At 41.9% G+C, this 19035-nt stretch overlaps 1 protein-coding gene across 3 annotated transcripts in view; it reads left to right on the top strand.

Annotated features, from left to right (window-relative positions):
- LOC137095120 (splicing factor, proline- and glutamine-rich-like) overlaps positions 1–19035 on the top strand; it is a 79110-nt gene that overhangs the window by 25610 nt on the left and 34465 nt on the right. For 2 of the 3 annotated variants that reach the window (XM_067461402.1, XM_067461400.1), the window contains exons 2-9: positions 7449–7637; positions 7924–8225; positions 8349–8444; positions 9611–9807; positions 10165–10249; positions 10482–10641; positions 10830–10878; positions 10964–11085. In XM_067461402.1, the coding sequence (XP_067317503.1) occupies positions 7449–7637; positions 7924–8225; positions 8349–8444; positions 9611–9807; positions 10165–10249; positions 10482–10641; positions 10830–10878; positions 10964–11085 (1200 nt within the window). The remainder of the gene's footprint in view (positions 1–7448; positions 7638–7923; positions 8226–8348; positions 8445–9610; positions 9808–10164; positions 10250–10481; positions 10642–10829; positions 10879–10963; positions 11086–19035) is intronic. The other variant, XM_067461401.1, reaches the window with a different exon arrangement.

Here is a 19035-nt window from a genome sequence, read left to right as displayed (position 1 = left end):
ATAATATAATAATATACAATTATAATAACATAATATATATATAATATATATTATATCTAATATAATATATATTATATATATTATAATAATATAATATAATAAGAAGAATATAGTAATATAATATATAATAGGAAGGAAGAGGAAGGGAAGGGAAGAGACAGTACATATAGCTCTCTCTCTCTCCTCAGGTTTCATCTAGCATCTCCTCTTTAATCCGATTTAAATCCCGGCCAAATAGGGTGCCAGGAGAAAGAGGAGGGGGGAAGGGGGGATGTGGGTTTTGCCAGCTGGAAGGAAGGAAGAGGAAGGCAAGGGTAGAGACAGTACATATAGCTCAGGTTTCATCTAGCATCTCCTCTATAATCCGATTTAAATCCTAGCCAAATAAGGTTCCAGGAGAAAGAGGAGGGGGGAATGGGATGTGGGTTTTGCCAGCTGGAATGAAAGAAGGAAGGAAGGAAGGAAGGAAGGAAGGAAGGAAGGAAGAGGAAGGCAAGGGTAGAGACAGTACATATAGCTCAGGTTTCATCTAGCATCTCCTCTATAATCCGATTTAAATCCTGGCCAAATAGGGTTCCAGGAGAAACAGGAGGGGGGAGGGGGATGTGGGTTTTGCCAGCTGGAATGAAAGAAGGAAGGAAGGAAGACGAAGGCAAGAGAAGAGACAGTACGTATAGCTCAGGTTTCATCTAGCATCTCCTCTATAATCCTATTTAAATCCTGGCCAAATAGGGTGCCAGGAGAAAGAGGAGGGGGGATGTGGGTTTTGCCAGCTGGAAGGAAAGAAGGAAGGAAGAGGAAGGGAAGGGTAGAGACAGTACATATAGCTCAGGTTTCATCTGGCATCTCCTCTATAATCCGATTTAAATCCTGGCCAAATAGGGTGCCAGGAGAAAGAGGAGGGGGGGATGTGCGTTTTGGCAGCTGGAAGGAAAGAAGGAAGGAAGAGAAAGGGAAGGGAAGGGAAGGGAAGAGACAGTACATACTGATCAGCCTGTCAGACAAACTATCAGCAGTGTGGATTCAGATAACCCAGGGCCATTTCACACAGCCATATAACTCAGAATATAAAGCAGAAAATCCCACAATATGTGCTTTGAATTGGATTATATGACAGTTTGGACTCAGATAACCCAGAACCTTTCGACACAGCCATATAACTCAGAATATAAAGCAGAAAATCCCACAATATGTGCTTTGAAACTGGATTATATGACAATGTGGCCGCCTTCTTTCCCCTCTTCCTTCTCCAGGAGGAGGAGGAGGAGGAGGAAAGGCAACGCTGGCACCTTTTCTCTTCTTCTTTCCCCTTTTTCTTTTCTCGGAGGAGGAGGAGGAGAAGGAAAGGCAACGCTGGCACCTTTTCTCTCCTTCTTTCCCCTTTTTCTTTTCCTGGAGGAGGAGGAGGAGGAGGAGGAGGAGGAGGAGGAGGAGGAAAGGCAACGCTGGCACCTTTTCTCTCCTTCTTTCCCCTTTTTCTTTTCCCGGAGGAGGAGGAGGAGGAGGAGGAATGGCAACGCTGGCACCTTTTCTCTCCTTCTTTCCCCTTTTTCTTTTCCCGGAGAAGGAGGAGGAGGAGGAGGAGGAGGAGGAGGAGGAAAGGCAACGCTGGCACCTTTTATCTCCTTCTTTCCCCTTTTCCTTCTCCCGGAGGAGGAGGAGGAGGAGGAGGATGGGGAGGAAAGGCAACACCAGACATATGAAAATAATTAAGAAAATTGGAAAAATTGTTTCGATTCTTAATTATTCCTCACAGTATTCCTGCATGGCTCAATATTGGATCATAAGCTAATTTAAATACGAATCAATAACGAGTAACGAACATAACGATCGAAACCCCCCAGCCCTAATAGAGATATGATTCACACACACACATAGTATCATAGATTTGAAAGGGACCCCTAAAGAAGGACAATTATACGTTGCATGTTCCAGAGTAGGTAAACCAGACAATCTCCACATCAACACTGACAAAGAAACAGCAAAAATACTGTTTGCACACAAGCATAAAGAAATTATATATATTAGAAACCAACACTTTCTCATTACTTTATTTTCCAGACCAACAGACGACCACAGCAACGCGTGGCAGGGGCAGCTAGTAGGATATAAAACAATAATTTAAGCTCAGTACAATGCCCATCGCTTGTCCCCATCAACTGTCCTTGTGACGGTGGCAGGACCGCGAGGAAGACCTCCCTGGTGGATCATAATGCTTGAGCAGGGGCATGGGGGGCGGGGGATGCAATCACAAAGATTGGCAAAGCCTGAACTGTACAGTCCGCCCACACACTTCTGGGGGTATCTGCTCCAGCCAGCCAGAATCCAACTGGCAACTCCCCCCCCCCCCCCCGCCCCCCAGGCCGTGGAACAACGTGCCTGCAGAGCTCTGATAGCTAAACCAGCTGTCAGAATTTAAGAGACAAGTGAAGATCTGTCTCTTTCAGCCAGCAGGCCTACCCAGACAGTCTTTAAACATAAACATAAATTTTAATGCATGTTTTTTGTTTAATCACTGTTTTGCCAGTGCTGATTTTTTGGGGGCGGGGGGTGAAAGGTGTTGTGAGTGGGTGAGTCATTTTGGGGAAAGAGAATAAATGTTAGGAAAACAATCTAACAATTAGTGGAATATATGTGCCTCCCGTAAGTGCTGTTATGCAATTCCTAATGGCAGTAATCTTACACATAATTAATCTTCCTATAAATGACTTACACCAATTTGTGCATGAATTAAAGCTAACTTCCCCCACCCTCTCTGCTAAAAACAATAGTCATATCTTGTTTTAGACAGTTCTTTCATTCTACCTTGCTATTGCAATGTTTTACTCCACCTTCAAAGCACATACATTTTTACATTTTCTTTTTGCTTTATAAATGGGTCTCATTCTTTCAAAAAGTTAATTTACTTCTTTATCAAACATGATGATTTGTACCAGTTCTGCAACTTGTATAATCCAATTTTATTTTAGAGGGAGTCCATTAGTTTTCCATTTTTGTGCAATAACTTGAAATTTGTGGTTATTGCTTGTTCATTTGGAAGACCAATCTATATAAATAAAATGTAATGTTAGTTCGTGCTACCATCAGAACTCAAAAACCACTGGGGGAATTGACACCAAATTTGGACACAAGACACCTAACAGTCCAATTTATGTCCTCCACTAAAAAAAATGATTTTGTCATTTGGGAATTGTCGTTGCTGGGATTTATAGTTTACCTACAACCAAAGAGCATTCTGAACTCCACCAATGATGGAATTGGGCCAAACTTAGCACACAGGGCTCCAACAGAAAAAAACTGGAAAGGTTTGGAGGACATTGACCTTGAGTTTGGGGATTATAGTTCACCCACATCCAGAGAGCACTGTGGACTCAAACAATGATGGATCTGGACCAGACTTGGCACAAATATTCCATATGCCCAAATATGAACACAGATGGAGTTTAAGGGAAATAGACCTTGACATTTGGGAGTTGTAGTTGCTGGGGTTTATAGTTCACCTACAATCAAAGAGCATTCTGAACTCCACCAATGATGGAATTCAACCAAACATGGCATACAGGACTTCCATGACCAACAGAACACACTGGAAGGGTTCGGTGGGCATTGACCTTGAGTTTGGGAGTTGTAGTTCACCTACATCCAGAGAGCGCTGTGGACTCAAACAATGATGGATCTGGACCAAACTTGACACAAAAATTCTATATGCCTAAATATGAACACAGATGGAGTTTGGAGGAAATAGACCTTGACATTTGGGATTTGTAGTTACTGGGATTTATAGTTTACTACAATTAAAGAGCATTCTGAAACCCACAAACGACAGAAATGGGCCAAACTTCCCACACAGAACCCCCATGACCAACAGAAAATACTTAAGGCCATCCAGTCCAACTCTCTTCACCAGAGCCCTCCTGACAAATAGCCATCCAGTCATAAATATAGATAGATATGATTCTCTCTCTCACACACAGATATAATATCATAGATTTGAAAGAGACCCTTAAAGAAGGACTATGATATGTTGTATATTCCAGAGTAGGCAAACCAGACACTCCACGTCAACACTGACAAAGAAACAACAAGAAATACTGTTTACTCACAAGCATAAAGGAATTACATATATTAGAAGCCAACACTTTCTCATTACTTTATTTTCCAGATCACCAGACTGGGCCACAGCAACGTGTGGCAGGGGACAGCTAGTAGAGAGATAAAAGTTGGATCTTTGTAAATATCATTTGTAATACAATTTGTATATTAGTCTCCAGTATCATTTTGCTTTGTTATGTGATATATGTATGATAGAGAGTGCTTTGATGTGCTTCACATTTTGAATATAAATAGGCATATACAAATACATTGAGTTTGTATTTTCTTACGAATATTAGAGGTGTGTTGCCAGTTCCTTTTTAAAAATATACTATATAATTTATTTGTGACATTTGTATCCCATTCTATCTCAACCTCCACAGAGGGAAGGCCTCCTTCCTCATGCTGCCTCTTTCCTCACTGGGCCCAACTGGGGCCCAACGGAGCGTCTGGCCCACGCCGCGCTGCTGCAGGAGCCTGTAGGCATGCTGGAAGCCTCTCCGGAAGCAGCAGGGGTGAGCGCACTCACCAGCGCAGGTCTCCCTCCTCCGTCCTCGCCCCGCAGATGCCTTCCTCGGCAGGCGCACATGGGACGAGAGAGGAGGGAAAGGTGTGCACCAGCTGCGGAAGACAGCGCAGGCATCTGCGGGGCGAGGATGGAGGAGGGAAAGGTGCCAGATGCTCTGTTGGGCCCCAGCTGGGCCCAGTGAGGAAAGAGGCAGCGTGAGGAAGGAGGTCGGAGGGCAGGCTGCTGCGGGCGGATGTTCTCCTCCGCTGCCTCGGCTCCACTGCCATTCGTCATCTAATATGTCCGGAAGACAAGACGACCCCCAAGTTTTCAAAGGATTTTAAAGGTTTAAAAAGTCATCTATTACCCTGGTTTTTACGGTACTGTGATCTTTATTCCTGTTAAAAAATTTGGGGGGAAATCCAAAATCATATAATACACTATGGATGTGTTCATTTTTTTTTAAAAAAAAAAACATTGTAAGATTAGGCTATTGATGAACTGTATGATCAGTGGAGATGAGAAATCTGGAAGTGGTTGTTGACAGCCTAGCATAGCTTCTCTTTCAGTTAACGAAAGAGCTTTTATGTGGTGCTTAACTTGATGGTGAGGATAACTTGCAAATCTTTGTAAGGCTGAATGTGAGGTAGGCAATGTTGTCAAGGCTGTGGTATTAAAACTTACCTTCTAAAACAGGGGTCCTCAAACTTTTTAAACAGAGGGCTAGGCCACGGTCCCTCAAACTCTTGGAGGGCCAGATTATAATTTGAAAAAAGCATGAATGAATTCCTTTGCACACTGCACATATCATTTGTAGTGCAAAAAACACTTAAAAACAATACAATAATTAAAATGTAGAATAAGTTTAACAAATATAAACTTATTAGTATTTCAGTGGGAAGTGTGGCCCTGCTTTTGGTTGATGAGATAAGATAGTTGTTGTGTGCTTTCAGGTTGTTTCAGACTTAGGTTGACCCTGAGCGAGGGCTGGGTAAATGACCTTGGAGGGCCGCATCCAGCCTTTGGGCCTTAGTTTGAGGACCCCTGTTCTAAAATCTACAAAACAGTATGCAATATCAGAATTAGCAGCATTATAAGGTATTTTTCCAGGGGTTTTTTTTTGAAATACAATACAATAGGATTGGATAGTTAGTGTTTGACTATTTCAGTTATTAAAATGTACTGAATAATTCTTCTTTTCTTATTTTTGTAATGCATTTTTGACAAGGGAATGAATACTATTTATTGAGCTCATTAGTAGTTTTGATGTTAATTCCACAAATACATTTTGAGAACTTTTCAGTAATCGCCTAAAAAATACCTTAAAAACAAAAAAATAGACATAAATAACTTTTCTTACCAGCAAGTTGGTTTTACTACTTTAGGAGAAAAGGACAACATAATCTCAGTATGGGTTGCTGTAAGTTTTTCGGGCTGTATAGCCATGTTCCAGAAGTATTCTCTCTTGATGTTTCGCCTGCATCTATGGCAGGCATCCTCAGGTTGTGAAGATCAGAGGTTGTGAAGGGGTTGTGCAGGCAAAACATCAAGAGAAAATGCTTCTAGAACATGACCATACAGCCCGAAAAACTTACAGCAACCCAGTGATTCTGGCCATGAAAACCTTTGACAATACATTAAGCTCAGTATGTTGCTTTGTATGCAATTTTTTTCATAATGGCTGTTCAGAATGATCAAAAGGATAGCCAGAATTTCAGAAAACATTACTGGTGCTTCAATAAGAGCATCTGCTTTTAAAAAAATAAACAATGAATTGGCACCACATTTCAAATGTGCCATCTCTTGTAAATGCTTTGGTTAAGTTAAGGTGAAAACTGGAAAATAAAGTGATGCTCTAGTACCGTAAGTTGTATGGAATATGAAGGTGGTTTGCTTGCAGTACTCCTCCCCCATGAAGAACAACTGGTATTAATGATGATGATGATGATGATGATGATGATAATAACACTTTATTTATATCCCGCTCCATCTCCCCCAGGGGGGACTTGGTGTGGTTTACATGAGGCCACGCCCATCTGTATAGTAAACACAATATAACACAAAAAGCATAACAAAACCAGAAAATAAAATACATAAAATGCAAAACCAGTATAATAAGTGACACAGCAATATAAAATCAAATATTTAAACACAAAGGATTAGACTGGGCAGGGCCAAATTCAATGATAAAAATTTAAAACACTGGGAGATAGGACAATATAAATTACCGAGGAGGAGGATCCGGGGATGAGGAAGGATTTAATTGCACGGACCATAAAATAAAGTGCTTCTGAGGTCATTTTATGCAAAGTTTTGTCAGGGAGTATTGACTTCTCTGCATTTTTGTCTGTCCAAGCACTTTAATGTACTGCCCTGTATCTTCTGCTTTTAATTTGTCACTTTACCTTTTATTGTTTGCAGAAAGCTGATTTCAAATTCTTAAAGAGCTTTTTAAAAAGTGACATGGAATTGGCTGTTACTTTTTAAAAATCGCTGGTGCAATTATCTCTAATAACAAGATGGCAATTGCAGAGATTTTTACTCTTTAGAGGATGAGTCTTATGCGATGTTAAGTCTTGTGGCAATTGTATTACTTTTGAAGTAAAGGTGTTCAGCAGTGAGAGATTAGAATCAACTATGTCTACCTGAAATACATTTAGTGAGTGAAGTGTGCTTGTTTTTATCCACGCTTGCTTGTGTAATGAGGTGATGAAATAATACTGTTTCTTGCCATATAAAGTGTGGTATCACATGACTTTTCCTAATTCTGTAGTTAGGAGTATATGAAATGTGTTCTTCGTATCAAGTAGTACTTATTAAACTATGACTTTATGTTTATATTGTTTAGGGCTTTAAAGCCAACTTGGCACTTTTGAGACGCCCCGGAGAAAAGACATACACTCAGCGTTGTCGTCTTTTTGTTGGGAATTTACCTGCTGATATCACAGAAGATGAGTTTAAGAGGTTGTTTGCTAAATATGGTGAACCTGGAGAAGTCTTCATCAACAAGGGGAAAGGATTTGGCTTTATTAAACTGGTGAGCAGTGTAATAATTTTCAGTCTGTTGTGTTTGAACACATTGATTTTCCTTTGGTGTATTGAAAATGTGGAATACGACTTAAAAGGAGGTTTATGTTAGTATGCTGTTTTATAGAATGCATGTTGTTTGTATGCATATGTATGTTTTATGTAAATGTATGCTATTTTTGTTGCAGCACTATTGTGTGCTTTTTGTGAGCCGCCCCAAGTCCCTTCGGAGAGATGGTGGTGGGTATAAATAAAGTTTTTAATTACTATTATTGTTTATTTTCCCCTCCCAATAGGAATCCCGAGCTCTGGCTGAAATTGCAAAGGCAGAACTGGATGACATCCCTATGAGAGGAAGACAGCTTCGCGTGCGTTTTGCTACACATGCTGCTGCTCTTTCTATTCGCAATCTTTCTCCATATGTTTCAAATGAACTGCTGGAGGAAGCTTTCTCTCAGTTTGGTCCAATTGAAAGAGCTATTGTGATTGTAGATGATCGTGGTAGATCTACAGGAAAAGGCATTGTTGAATTTGCATCAAAGCCTGCAGCACGAAAAGCTTTTGAGCGTTGCACAGAAGGTGTCTTTCTTTTAACAACGTGAGTAAATTTTACTTTTTTAATGAAGCTTGGCTGGTTATAGGTGCTGGGCTTAGTGCTTTAATTAACTTGAAAGTTTTGTAAGCCTGTATTCATGGTAACTATCTTTTATCTGGTTTCTAGTACTCCAAGACCAGTTATTGTGGAGCCTCTTGAGCAGCTGGATGATGAAGATGGTCTCCCAGAAAAGCTGGCTCAGAAAAATCCAATGTATCAAAAGTGAGTAAGATTAAACACATATGATCAGTGTGATCCTAACTTTGGCAGGGAAGATAGATCTCTGAATTGGCTTTTGTTATTGGATTATCTATTGGGGAATGAAAAAGAAGTGAAAATAGTTCCTTTTTTGCCATATTAGGATTTTGTACAATATGTGGTTTCTAGAATGGGAAGATCTTACAGGAAGCTTTCATTTGGTCTAAATGGAAGGATATATGCTCTTCAAGCCATGTTAGCTTTCCACACTATAAAATTACTGAAGAAAAATAATCAGGCCTTTTGAATGTGATTTCTAGTTATTTTGCTTGGGTGCATTAAAACTGAATGCTTGAATTAAACTTCAGAGTTCTTTTCTTATAATAAACCAATGACAATGAGTATATTTTCAGCAGAAAATAAAATTTGAAATCCAGCCAGTTCTTCCAGTTTAAGTGGCTTATTGAATTAATAGCAACTTGATAAATAAACTTTCATTAATTCACTGGGTTTACTTTAATTGAGAATAATATTGGAATTAGTCCAAAAATAAGGCAATTACTAAATAATAATATACTTTATACCCCTCTCCCCGAGGGGACTTGGGGCAGCTTACAACAATCCACAGATACAGAAAATAACATAAGCAATAAAGAAAAGACCTCAATCAATCAACAATTATTACATAAAATTAAAATTACATTCTAATAATAGCATTAATAAATAACAGTTTAAAAGCCATTTGCCCTCTAAAAACAATATACTGGTAAATATAAACTGTTTCAACCAGTCTTCTCCTGTTGCCAGAATATCTAGCATTATGTTCTAATAGGCATTCAGTCCTGTCCAATAATTCAATATACTCTAGCTATTTTTAAAAGCTTGCTTAGATAGCTAGGTTTTAATATAATCAGAATTCATGTCATGTCAATGCAAAGTAATCTTTATTGGCATCTTAAAATGCCATAGAAAGAGGAGGGCTTGCTAGAAAACTACTTGGCTCTGGTTTTTTATTATAATCTATTGGATGAAATCAATTCTTCTCTGTTTCAGTATGTCTGTATATAAACTTTCTATATATCTGGAAATTTTTCATACTTTGCATATGTATGTTGCCAGAGCTGCTGACTCTTTTTTTTTTATATCAAAGTGAGTATAATGGTTAATTGACTTTGCAATTGCATTTCAAGGGAGAGGGAGACTCCTCCACGATTTGCACAGCCTGGAACCTTTGAATATGAATATTCCCAGAGATGGAAATCTTTGGATGAAATGGAGAAACAACAGAGAGATCAGGTGGAGAAAAACATGAAAGATGCCAAGGACAAACTGGAAAGTGAAATGGAAGATGCTTATCATGAGCATCAGGCAAACCTTTTGCGTCAAGGTATTTGGGCAGAAATCTTTGCTTAATGATTTGGTTAATTTTCCTCAGTGTGCAGCTATTCATAACTGATGGGTCTTTAAAATATTGCAGATTGTTACGTTACTTCGATTAATTTGGCAGAAATCTCACAGGAACGTATGTATATGGTATGGAGTGGTGCTGATCACTGCCAGTACAACTCTTAAAACTGGTCTAAGAATTAGAATACTTGGCAACTTGGTGCTTCATTGGATTTTTAATGCAGTTTTAGTTGGGCATAACTTCAGACTTTGCTTTAAAGGATTTGGATATTAGGATACTGATCAGTTATGATTATAAAGGTTTGAAGCAATAGTGGAGTGACCTTTCTTCCTTCAGATCTTATGAGGCGACAGGAAGAATTGAGACGTATGGAAGAACTTCACAATCAAGAGATGCAGAAACGCAAGGAAATGCAATTAAGGTAAGTTATATTTAAGAACTAGTAGTCATAGCCATAACTTATCCAAGAGCTTTGTGTAGGAGAGTGCATGGAATATTCAAGTGAAATACTAGGCTCGTGAAGGAATGTGCGTCATCCACGTTCTTTTGTCTATCAGCATATGATTGTGTATGTTCAGTAGTTTACTTTTTGTGTCATCTGAAATGCAAAAGTCAGCTATGCTCAGAAATCTAAAAAGTGTGTGGATTTTCAGACAGGAAGAAGAGCGTCGTAGGCGGGAAGAAGATATGATGATCCGCCAACGTGAGATGGAAGAACAAATGAGAAGACAAAGAGAAGAAAGTTACAGTAGAATGGGTTACATGGACCCTGTAAGTCAGGGTTGGAAGAATCCCAGTAGTCTGGTTACTCAGGTGCCTGCATCTCATGTTGATTCCTAGGAATTGAAAAGACACTTTTAGTGTTCTGTTCATGGATTTTTAAAATAATCCTTCCTGCTTTATGTAAATCTTGGGTGCGTTCAATTGATATTGGTTTGAATATGAGTACAGTGCCTTGAATGTGTGTGCTTTTTCTTAAAACTCTACTTTTACTTTTGCAGAGGGAGAGAGACATGAGAATGAGTGGCACCAGCACAATGAGCATGGGAGGTAAGCAAGTTTTTCAGTGGCACTTATACTTAGGAATGGTTCTGAGTGTATCTGTTACATAATATTCCTTGGGTTTTCTTTACAGATCCCTATGGTACAGCTGCTCAGAAATTCCCACCTTTAGGGAGTGGAACTGGCCTGGGCTATGAAAACAGCCCTGGAGTTGGACAAACATCTATGACCAGTTCTATAATGGCAAGCGATACGGTAATGTATCCTGTGGCAGCTTGACTTCATTTCCAAACAAATACTGTATACCTGTACAACTTTCCTGTCTTGATTCTCACATGAACTGCATTCTGAGTTAGGCTTCCCTTTTCCTGAAGTATTTATTCATAATGTCAAGAGCAAGGGGCCTCTTGAGCAGTACAAAACTGAGCCTAATCTTTGCCAGTGTGATGGCAAATTTGATCAGACATCTCTGATGTGATTAGAAGACTTCCTGTGGCTAGTTTGGTTTGGAGTTCTGTGATTAAGCTCAGAAGGAACTCTTCAAATTTTGTGATTACCTATGTGATGGGAAAAGTTCTTGCTGTAGAGTTAACTTAATAAGTCAAAGTGGTCTTGATCACTTTCTGAACTTGAGTCAACAGAAAAATGTAGGAATGAAGATGAACTTACGCCATAGATTGGAGGGGACAGTGCTCCAAACTTATTAGGAGATCACTCCATCTTGCATAATCTCTACTTTCCTGTCATAGTCAACTGTGAATTGCACATATGGTATCTCTGTGCCTGTGCAGACCAGTTTCGGAACCTTCTGGAAGATTAAAATAGACATTTTACCCTTGCCCCGCCCACCCCAAGTATATATAGCCCATGAGCGGGGCTAGGCCTCCAATTCTCTCTTTTCCGCGCTTTTAGCAGCAGCTGAAGAACCTTCTTCTGACTAGTTCTTAATTTTACTTCGTTGGACTGCCCTTTTTCCCGAGCCTTCTCCTTCCCTGACTTGGACTAGCTGACTTATCCCAAACTCTGACTTAGTCCAGGTCAGGATTAGAGAGTCCAGAGTAAGTATTTGCCCCTTTTCCTTTGCTTAGTCTACCACTGCGTTTAAGTGCTGTGCTAACTGCCTCCTTTGTTTGGGAGAGGGATATTTATCCCAGGCGTGTGCCATCAGCAGGGCCTTCACGCCACAAACAAGAACAAAATGAAGAATTGAGGTTTAAAGTGGCCTTATATGAGCGGGTGCTGCTACCATCTGCACCCCCTCAGTACCTCTCTAGTGTGAGGGGCTCGTCAGGGGCCGTAAACTTACCTTCTCTGGTTGCAAAACCGCTTGGGCCGCCTAAAAAGGCCTAGACGAAAGGCCGCCAAGATGACACCCAGTCCTTGCAGCAGCAGTTGAGCCCTGTGAACAGGCCGGGAAAAACTTCGGCTCCGCCAGCCATTTTGCGACCCTCTCCTGCCCTGAGGGAGAGTTTGAGGCCCCTCTGCTGGCCATTGAGGTGCAGCTCACAGACCTGACGGTGGCGCCTAATGCACAAACTTTGCATGCGCAAGATTTGGCCGTGGCGATCTCTATTCTGCCTCGTGAGGAGAAGGGAACCTCCTTCATCCTGCATATCAGCACCTCCCGAGGCCAGCAGGGGCAGGTCCGTGCTGGATGCACCTCTATCGGGCCCGCCTCCGCCTTCAGGCCATATCTGTCACTGGCCCCTTGTGTAGAACCCCTCCAAGCTCAGTGCAGGAGCTCTCGGCGGAGGTGGTCAATGGCGGCTTCCTGAGTCAGGGAGCACCCTGATGCCGCCCATCGGGCCCGAGTCTGCCTGTCAGGGCAGGAAGCGCCCCAGCACGCAAAGGTGCAATTTCTGCCAAGTCAAGCAAGGCAGAGAACTGGGAGCTCTCTAGCACCAGCCATTGGGCGTGCGCGCAGAGCGACGCCGATTCTGCGGGGCCAGAGCCTGCCTCTCGAAGTATGGAGCTTCACGCTCTCGGGCTGGAGCTCTCAACTGGAGATGTAATTTGCGGCACAGACGTTTCGTGGCTCCTTTGCCTCCCTTTCGGGGGAGCATGAGCTCTCGTGTGTGTGAGGGAGGAACGCAGGCCCAGCCCCGTCCTCCCTCGGTTCTTTTGCCACATCCTCGGCTCTTCTGCCTCTCTCTGAGGGGAGGGCTTGAGCTCCTGCAAATTACTGGTGCTCCATCCATCGCGCCGCCTGGAGAGGGGAGTGTGTGCCAATCTTGGCCTTTCTGGTTGCCAACTGAGCTCTCCGTACCGGCTTCTGAGCCCTCTCTTGCCAGATGCTGGTGCTGAAGCTGTTGAAGGGAGGAGCATCCTGCCGCCAGGGCTCGGTATCAGCCCTGGCATCGCCTGTGCTCCATTTCGTAAATCTCCCTCCAACAGTGAGGCATTTCTAGGGGGAGTCCTTCGATACCGTGCGCCTATGAGGCCATCTAGTGGACACTCACGGTATTGCCCCAGCCCATTTTTCCCCACCAGATGACGAATCTAATAAGGATTCAGGGCCATGGGTAAGCAGCAGCACCGCATATCTTTTGGATACTGGCAGGGCTTATAGATGTGGAAGGCCAACTCTGCATGGTGTCAGAGCCCATACACATGGATGGCCACTTGAAAAATTGTTGAAGTGTTTCTTTGAGCCGCCCTGAGCCCCTTCGAGGAGATGGTGGCAGGGTACAAATAAAGTTGTTATTTATTGTCATTGTGCTGATACGCATCACATCATAAAATGGGCTGCCTCTGGTTAAGGCTAGCAGCTAGACTTAGCCCAATTGTCTTTCCCTTCGACTTAGAGAAGGTTTGCAGACAGTATGGTCCTTGAAGTATGACCACCCTTCTCCACTCCTATTTTTAGGATGGTAAGACTACCTGCAAATGTGTGCATGTGACTATATATCTCTTCTTTTCTTCTGCCTAATCTTAAGAGGCATGTTATGTTCAAATGCAATTACTGCTGAGTATATTCTGCTTAATGCTTTTAACAATACCCTCCGTGTGATGTCACATGACATTGTTCCCAGGCCATTGATTTTACCCATGATATCTCAGTCTTTATTGGATAATTCTGTCACATAAAATTATATGCAACTGCTCCTGCTTCCACTGCCCAAGTACACAGGTATTTTAGATTGATGATATGTTTACTCATCTCCAACCATTACTACTACATGATTTGCTTATCTTCAAACTACAAGGAAGGTGATTCCATCTGAACATGAGGAAGAACTTCCTAATCATGAGAGCTGTTCAGCAGTGCAATTCTCTGCCCTGACTGTGGTGGAGGCCCCTTCTTTGGAAGCTTTTAAACAGAGGCTGGATGGCCATCTGTCAGGGGTGCTTTGAATGCAATATTCCTGCTTCTTGGCAGGGGGTTGGATTGGATGGCCCATGAGCTCTCTTCCAACTCTATGATTCTGTGATTCTATCTTCAGCTCTCAATCATTGGCTTCTTTTATTTACGATTTTACTGTCTCACATGATGTATTCTGTAAATAGATGGCGCATTAGCCTCACTGTTTGCCAAAGTAGTGCCATACAGCATTCTTTCGCACTTCCAATTTTTATAGCATTGCCTACCAGGCCTTGGCTTGTGCACAGAAAATTTGTTCAAACCCATTTTTGCTCTTAATTGTTTAGCTGCTTGTGCTTTACTTAGGTTAGTGTATTCTTTCTCATGTTGCGCCCTTAAGCACTCATTTGACAACCTCCATGTTGTTGGATTTAGGCTGCCAACCTTTGCCTGAGTCTGGCAGAGGTTAGCCCCAGAGACCTGGTCCTAAGGTCTATCAGCTCATACCACATACCACTACCAGTTGAAGAGAGTCCCAGGCCTTGTTACTGAAAGGCTGGTTTAACACCGTTATCCATTAGTGCTCTTCTCTTGCATTTTCTTCGGTTACTTCTGACTGCCTGATAGGGATGGTGGCTAATGCTCTATCCTGAACCTAGGAAACATTAGCTGATACATCCGTTCTCCCAAGCCTTGGATGATATCACTTTCTACTATTCTTCCTGTTGTTATTGATGCTTCGTTTGCCAAACTGATTTGAGAGATGTTCATTTGTCAGTAGGTCCCTTCCTTCGTCATTGGGGACGAGTCCTTTGTTTAATGCACGGCAATTTGGTCTCATGACTATTTTTCGTGCTTTCTCCAAGTGTAGGGGAAACGGGCTGCCATGGTAGCCCGTTTTCACCTCAGTGACATTACAGCTATCTTTGCATCTATAACTGACTACTGGCAACTATCGAAGCTTCTACTTGCTTCTCATACCTGGTTTACGTGGGTTTTCCTCATATGACTTTAACTACAACTGCGATACTTCACGCATGGCCCTATTCTGGTCCATGCACGCGTGTTTCTCTTTGTTATTACCTCGGTTATGATCCTCACATTCATCATGCAGCATCTGTGCAGCTTGTCCTTCGGACCAAGGAATATCCCTAGATTTCTAATTGTGGGTTCCTTCCTTTGGAGTGGGGATACACATTTGAAGGACCTTGATGAAGGTCGCCATACAATTCAGTTTCTTTGAAAAGCTACTAGTTGAACAGGACATAAACTTACTCGAACCATCGCTGTTGGGGCACATAGCCCAATCCCTCACAGGTAACATCACCACATTCTGAAAAGCAAGTTACGTGAGAGACAGTCTCCGCTTCTGGCATTTAACTTTCATCTAAGGAACTGGTGCATCGACAGGAGGATCCACCTTGTACTAGTATATCTTCCTGAAGACATGAATACGCTAGCCGGCCACCTAGGCAGGGCATCATTCTCCTCCCTCTATTCCTCTATGTGTCTCTATTGGTTCTCCTCACAATTGGGTGGTATCCAAACTGCAAGTTGATAATGTAGGCTGAACCCTCATTGCGCTAGTCATGCTTCTTTCCTCCCTGAGATGCTCCAGGATGAGCTGATGCACTTCTCCAATTACTCAGATCTCACACCCCAGTAGGGTTGAGGCCCCCATTCCGAAGTACATCGTCTAGAATGACAATTTGAAGGATATGGCTGATCAGTATGGCTGAACCCATCTATCCCTGGCACAGCCACTGAGCACTATCTTAGAGACAGCCCAAAGAGCCTGTTAAACTCTGTCGTTTAAATTGGACCTGGTTTCGGCCTCTTTGCCTCCCTATTGATTTTGTGCAGTTTCAACCTTGGTTTTTCTGATACTGTTTCACAAGGAGTCGGAGGCAATTGAACAAATAAACAACAAATTTGTTGTTTCTATCATAGGTGCGGGCCTTTTTCACTTCCTCTTTGCAGTGCTACCTTATTTATTATTGATTTATTTAGAGCTTTTATAACCCGGTCTTCTCGACCTCTGAAGAGGGACTTAGGCCGGCTAACAGCAGAAAATTCAACACAAATATAGTAAACATAATAGCATCATAATACATTAATACAAAATACATTAAAATACAGATCATACAGTTACAAAGGCCAGGTCGTCAGAATACCTTGTGGCCATATCCTGTTTTAGGAGGAAACTGGATTCTCCTGTCATGTTCTTGGACCTCTGTTAGTCCGTTTCATTGAGAGCTGAGAAATAGGAATGTTCTGTTGCCCTTTTGGCCTGTTTTCGAGCATGGAGATAGTGCTTTCTGGTTAACTGAGTTTCAAGTTGGGGTTCCTGATCTTACAGATATGTCCTATCTCATGGAAATGGCTTATTGGTACCATTGTTTGCTGTGTCGTATGAAGGAGCTTTTCATGGAATCCTGGCACGTAATATGAGCCCTATTATGACTTACTATGAGAAGATCATGTCGTATTGATGTGATTTTCTGCTCAAGATAGCCTTCCATTCCTAGTTTTCTCCAAGATCGTTCCTCTTAGTCTGGTCACTACACTCTGTGCTTTTTTATATAGAACAACAGGACTCATGAAATCTCCTAGGCTGTTTCTAAGGTACCAGGAGGATGCCAGTGGCCTCCTGGTACTCCCGCAGGATGGTCTTTGGATCATGTTGTGGTTTATCTGGCTTACCAGTTGAATGGTTGCAGTTCACCTGGGTAGGTTCAGGATGACCCTATTGGATCTGTGGGAACTTCCATTATCCTTCTGAGGGGTTTTCTTTTGAAGACCTCTGTTGAACAGATGCTTCACCTATTCCATATGCCTTCATCTTGCACAACGAGGTTGATGCTCATTGTTGTAAAGGTGTAGCGTTTGGCAGAGCCATCTTTTCCTTTCTGTGAAGGGACATTCCACAAGGTCATCGTCACTTCTATGGCCTTCATGAGTAGCTTGCAGCTGGATGCAGTTTGCCATGCTGCCACAGGGTCCACGCCGCTTAGCTTTGTGCCTCACTACGAATTGGATGTCTCCTCCAAGAGGGATGCTTCATTTGGAAGGGCAGTCCTCTTCTTTGCGGTGGCATGATGCCCACCAACCAGAGTTGATAGCTCGCTAATCTACCATATGTGCGATTGACTATGCCAGGAAATTATAAGTTGCTTACCTGTAACTGTAAGAAACTTGACTACAACAGGAAATTATAAGTTGCTTACCTGTAACTGTAGTTTCCTGAGTAGTCACCTGTGAATTCGCACATCCCCGCCCGTCCTCCCCTCGAGTGTCATGCCCCGCCTTCCGGCTGCTTTGCGGCGGAAGAGAATTGGAGGCCTAGCCCTGCTCATGGAATATATATACTCGGGGTGGGCGGGGCGAGGCGGGGGTAAAATGTCTATTTTAATCTTCCAGAAGGTTCCGAAACTGGTCTGCGCAGGCGCAGAGATACCATATGTGCGAATTCACACGTGACTACTCAGGAAACTACAGTTACAGGTAAGCAACTTATAAATCCTTGCTAACTTGGTTAGTCATATGGATGGTAGCTAGCATTCATATGCAAATAGTAAACCTGTTTGGTATGTGCTAGCTTTTGCTATAGCACTTAATGAGTTCTTTATATTCTATACTGATGAAAATTGTGACCAAAGTGTGTGGTTGTTAGCTGCCCTGAGTCCCAAGGGAGAGACAGGCGGGGTATAAATAAAGTAAATAATAATTCAGTTGCTTGTCAAATTCCAAAAAGATAATGAATAATTTGGTTATATTTTGATACTTTGATACTGAATATATTTTGATATTTTGATACTGAATGAGGTACCTGACTGAAAAAATGCTTGCTTATTCAGGCCAAATACACCTCTAGTCTAGCATTTACTTCACCATAGTAGTCAGCCAGATCCTTCTGGGATGTCCACACACAAAATATTTAGGCAGCGGATGACTCCCCAGCAGCATACTGCCTTTGAACACTTCTGGGCCTGCTTGTAACAATGTAATGGCAGTGCTGCAGTGCTCATAATTTACTTTAAGAGTGAGCTATAATACATGATATTACAATGTCCAAGGGTGGAGGGCACTCTGATCTCTGCATCAAAACATTTGCATCATCTAGTGAGCTACTTGTCACTTAAGGGTCACTTTTTTCCTAGAAATACATCTTATTTTCCCACCTAGCATCTAATTTTAGGGCAGTGGTTCAATGACTTTGACTGCATAGCTTAAGGGAGACTGTAATTAATCTAAGACTTTTCTTGATATATATCCTGAATTCACAAACTGGCTATATTTTCAAAATTAACAGTATAAACATAGGTGAAAGTCTCAGTCACATAGGATAGGCGATAACTGGAAAACTCTGCATGATATTCAAATGAGCAGTACCTTGCTAGTAACATGTGCTGCTTTACCTGCAAGAGTGTGTAATATTAGAACCTCATGACTTGTTTATATTGACTCTTAATGCTTGGCCTTTGGCAGTTTAAATTGTCAGTCCGATCATTACAAGCCAGTTGTTAGAGGAGATCCAATTAGGACGCCTGCTTATATCTAGTGCTTCCAGATTCTTAGTGACTTTATGATTGGATACCTGTGCAAATTAGTGATGGGCTCATGCAATGACTTAACATTAGTAATTTTTGTTGCAGAATCACTGTGGAATTTGGGCGTTTGTTTGTAGGACTACTGGGGAGAAAAGTGTATGAGCCTTTCACATAATATGTCTGCATGTGTATCTAGTTAAGAGATTCATACAGTTGATCTGAGGAGTTTCTTTCACTTAAGTGAATTGGCTGCAGCTTAAGAAAATTGTCAAAATCTTTGGTCATATTTCCTTTGTGTCTAGTAATGAGATAAACAATACAACAGTTAAATTACCAGGATAACTTTGTCTGCTT

This window comes from Anolis sagrei, chromosome Y (genome assembly GCF_037176765.1).
Source record: "Anolis sagrei isolate rAnoSag1 chromosome Y, rAnoSag1.mat, whole genome shotgun sequence".
Classification (NCBI taxonomy): domain Eukaryota; kingdom Metazoa; phylum Chordata; class Lepidosauria; order Squamata; family Dactyloidae; genus Anolis; species Anolis sagrei.
The sequence above is the reverse complement of the archived record's forward strand: the minus strand, read 5'-3'. Positions and strand labels throughout refer to the sequence as shown.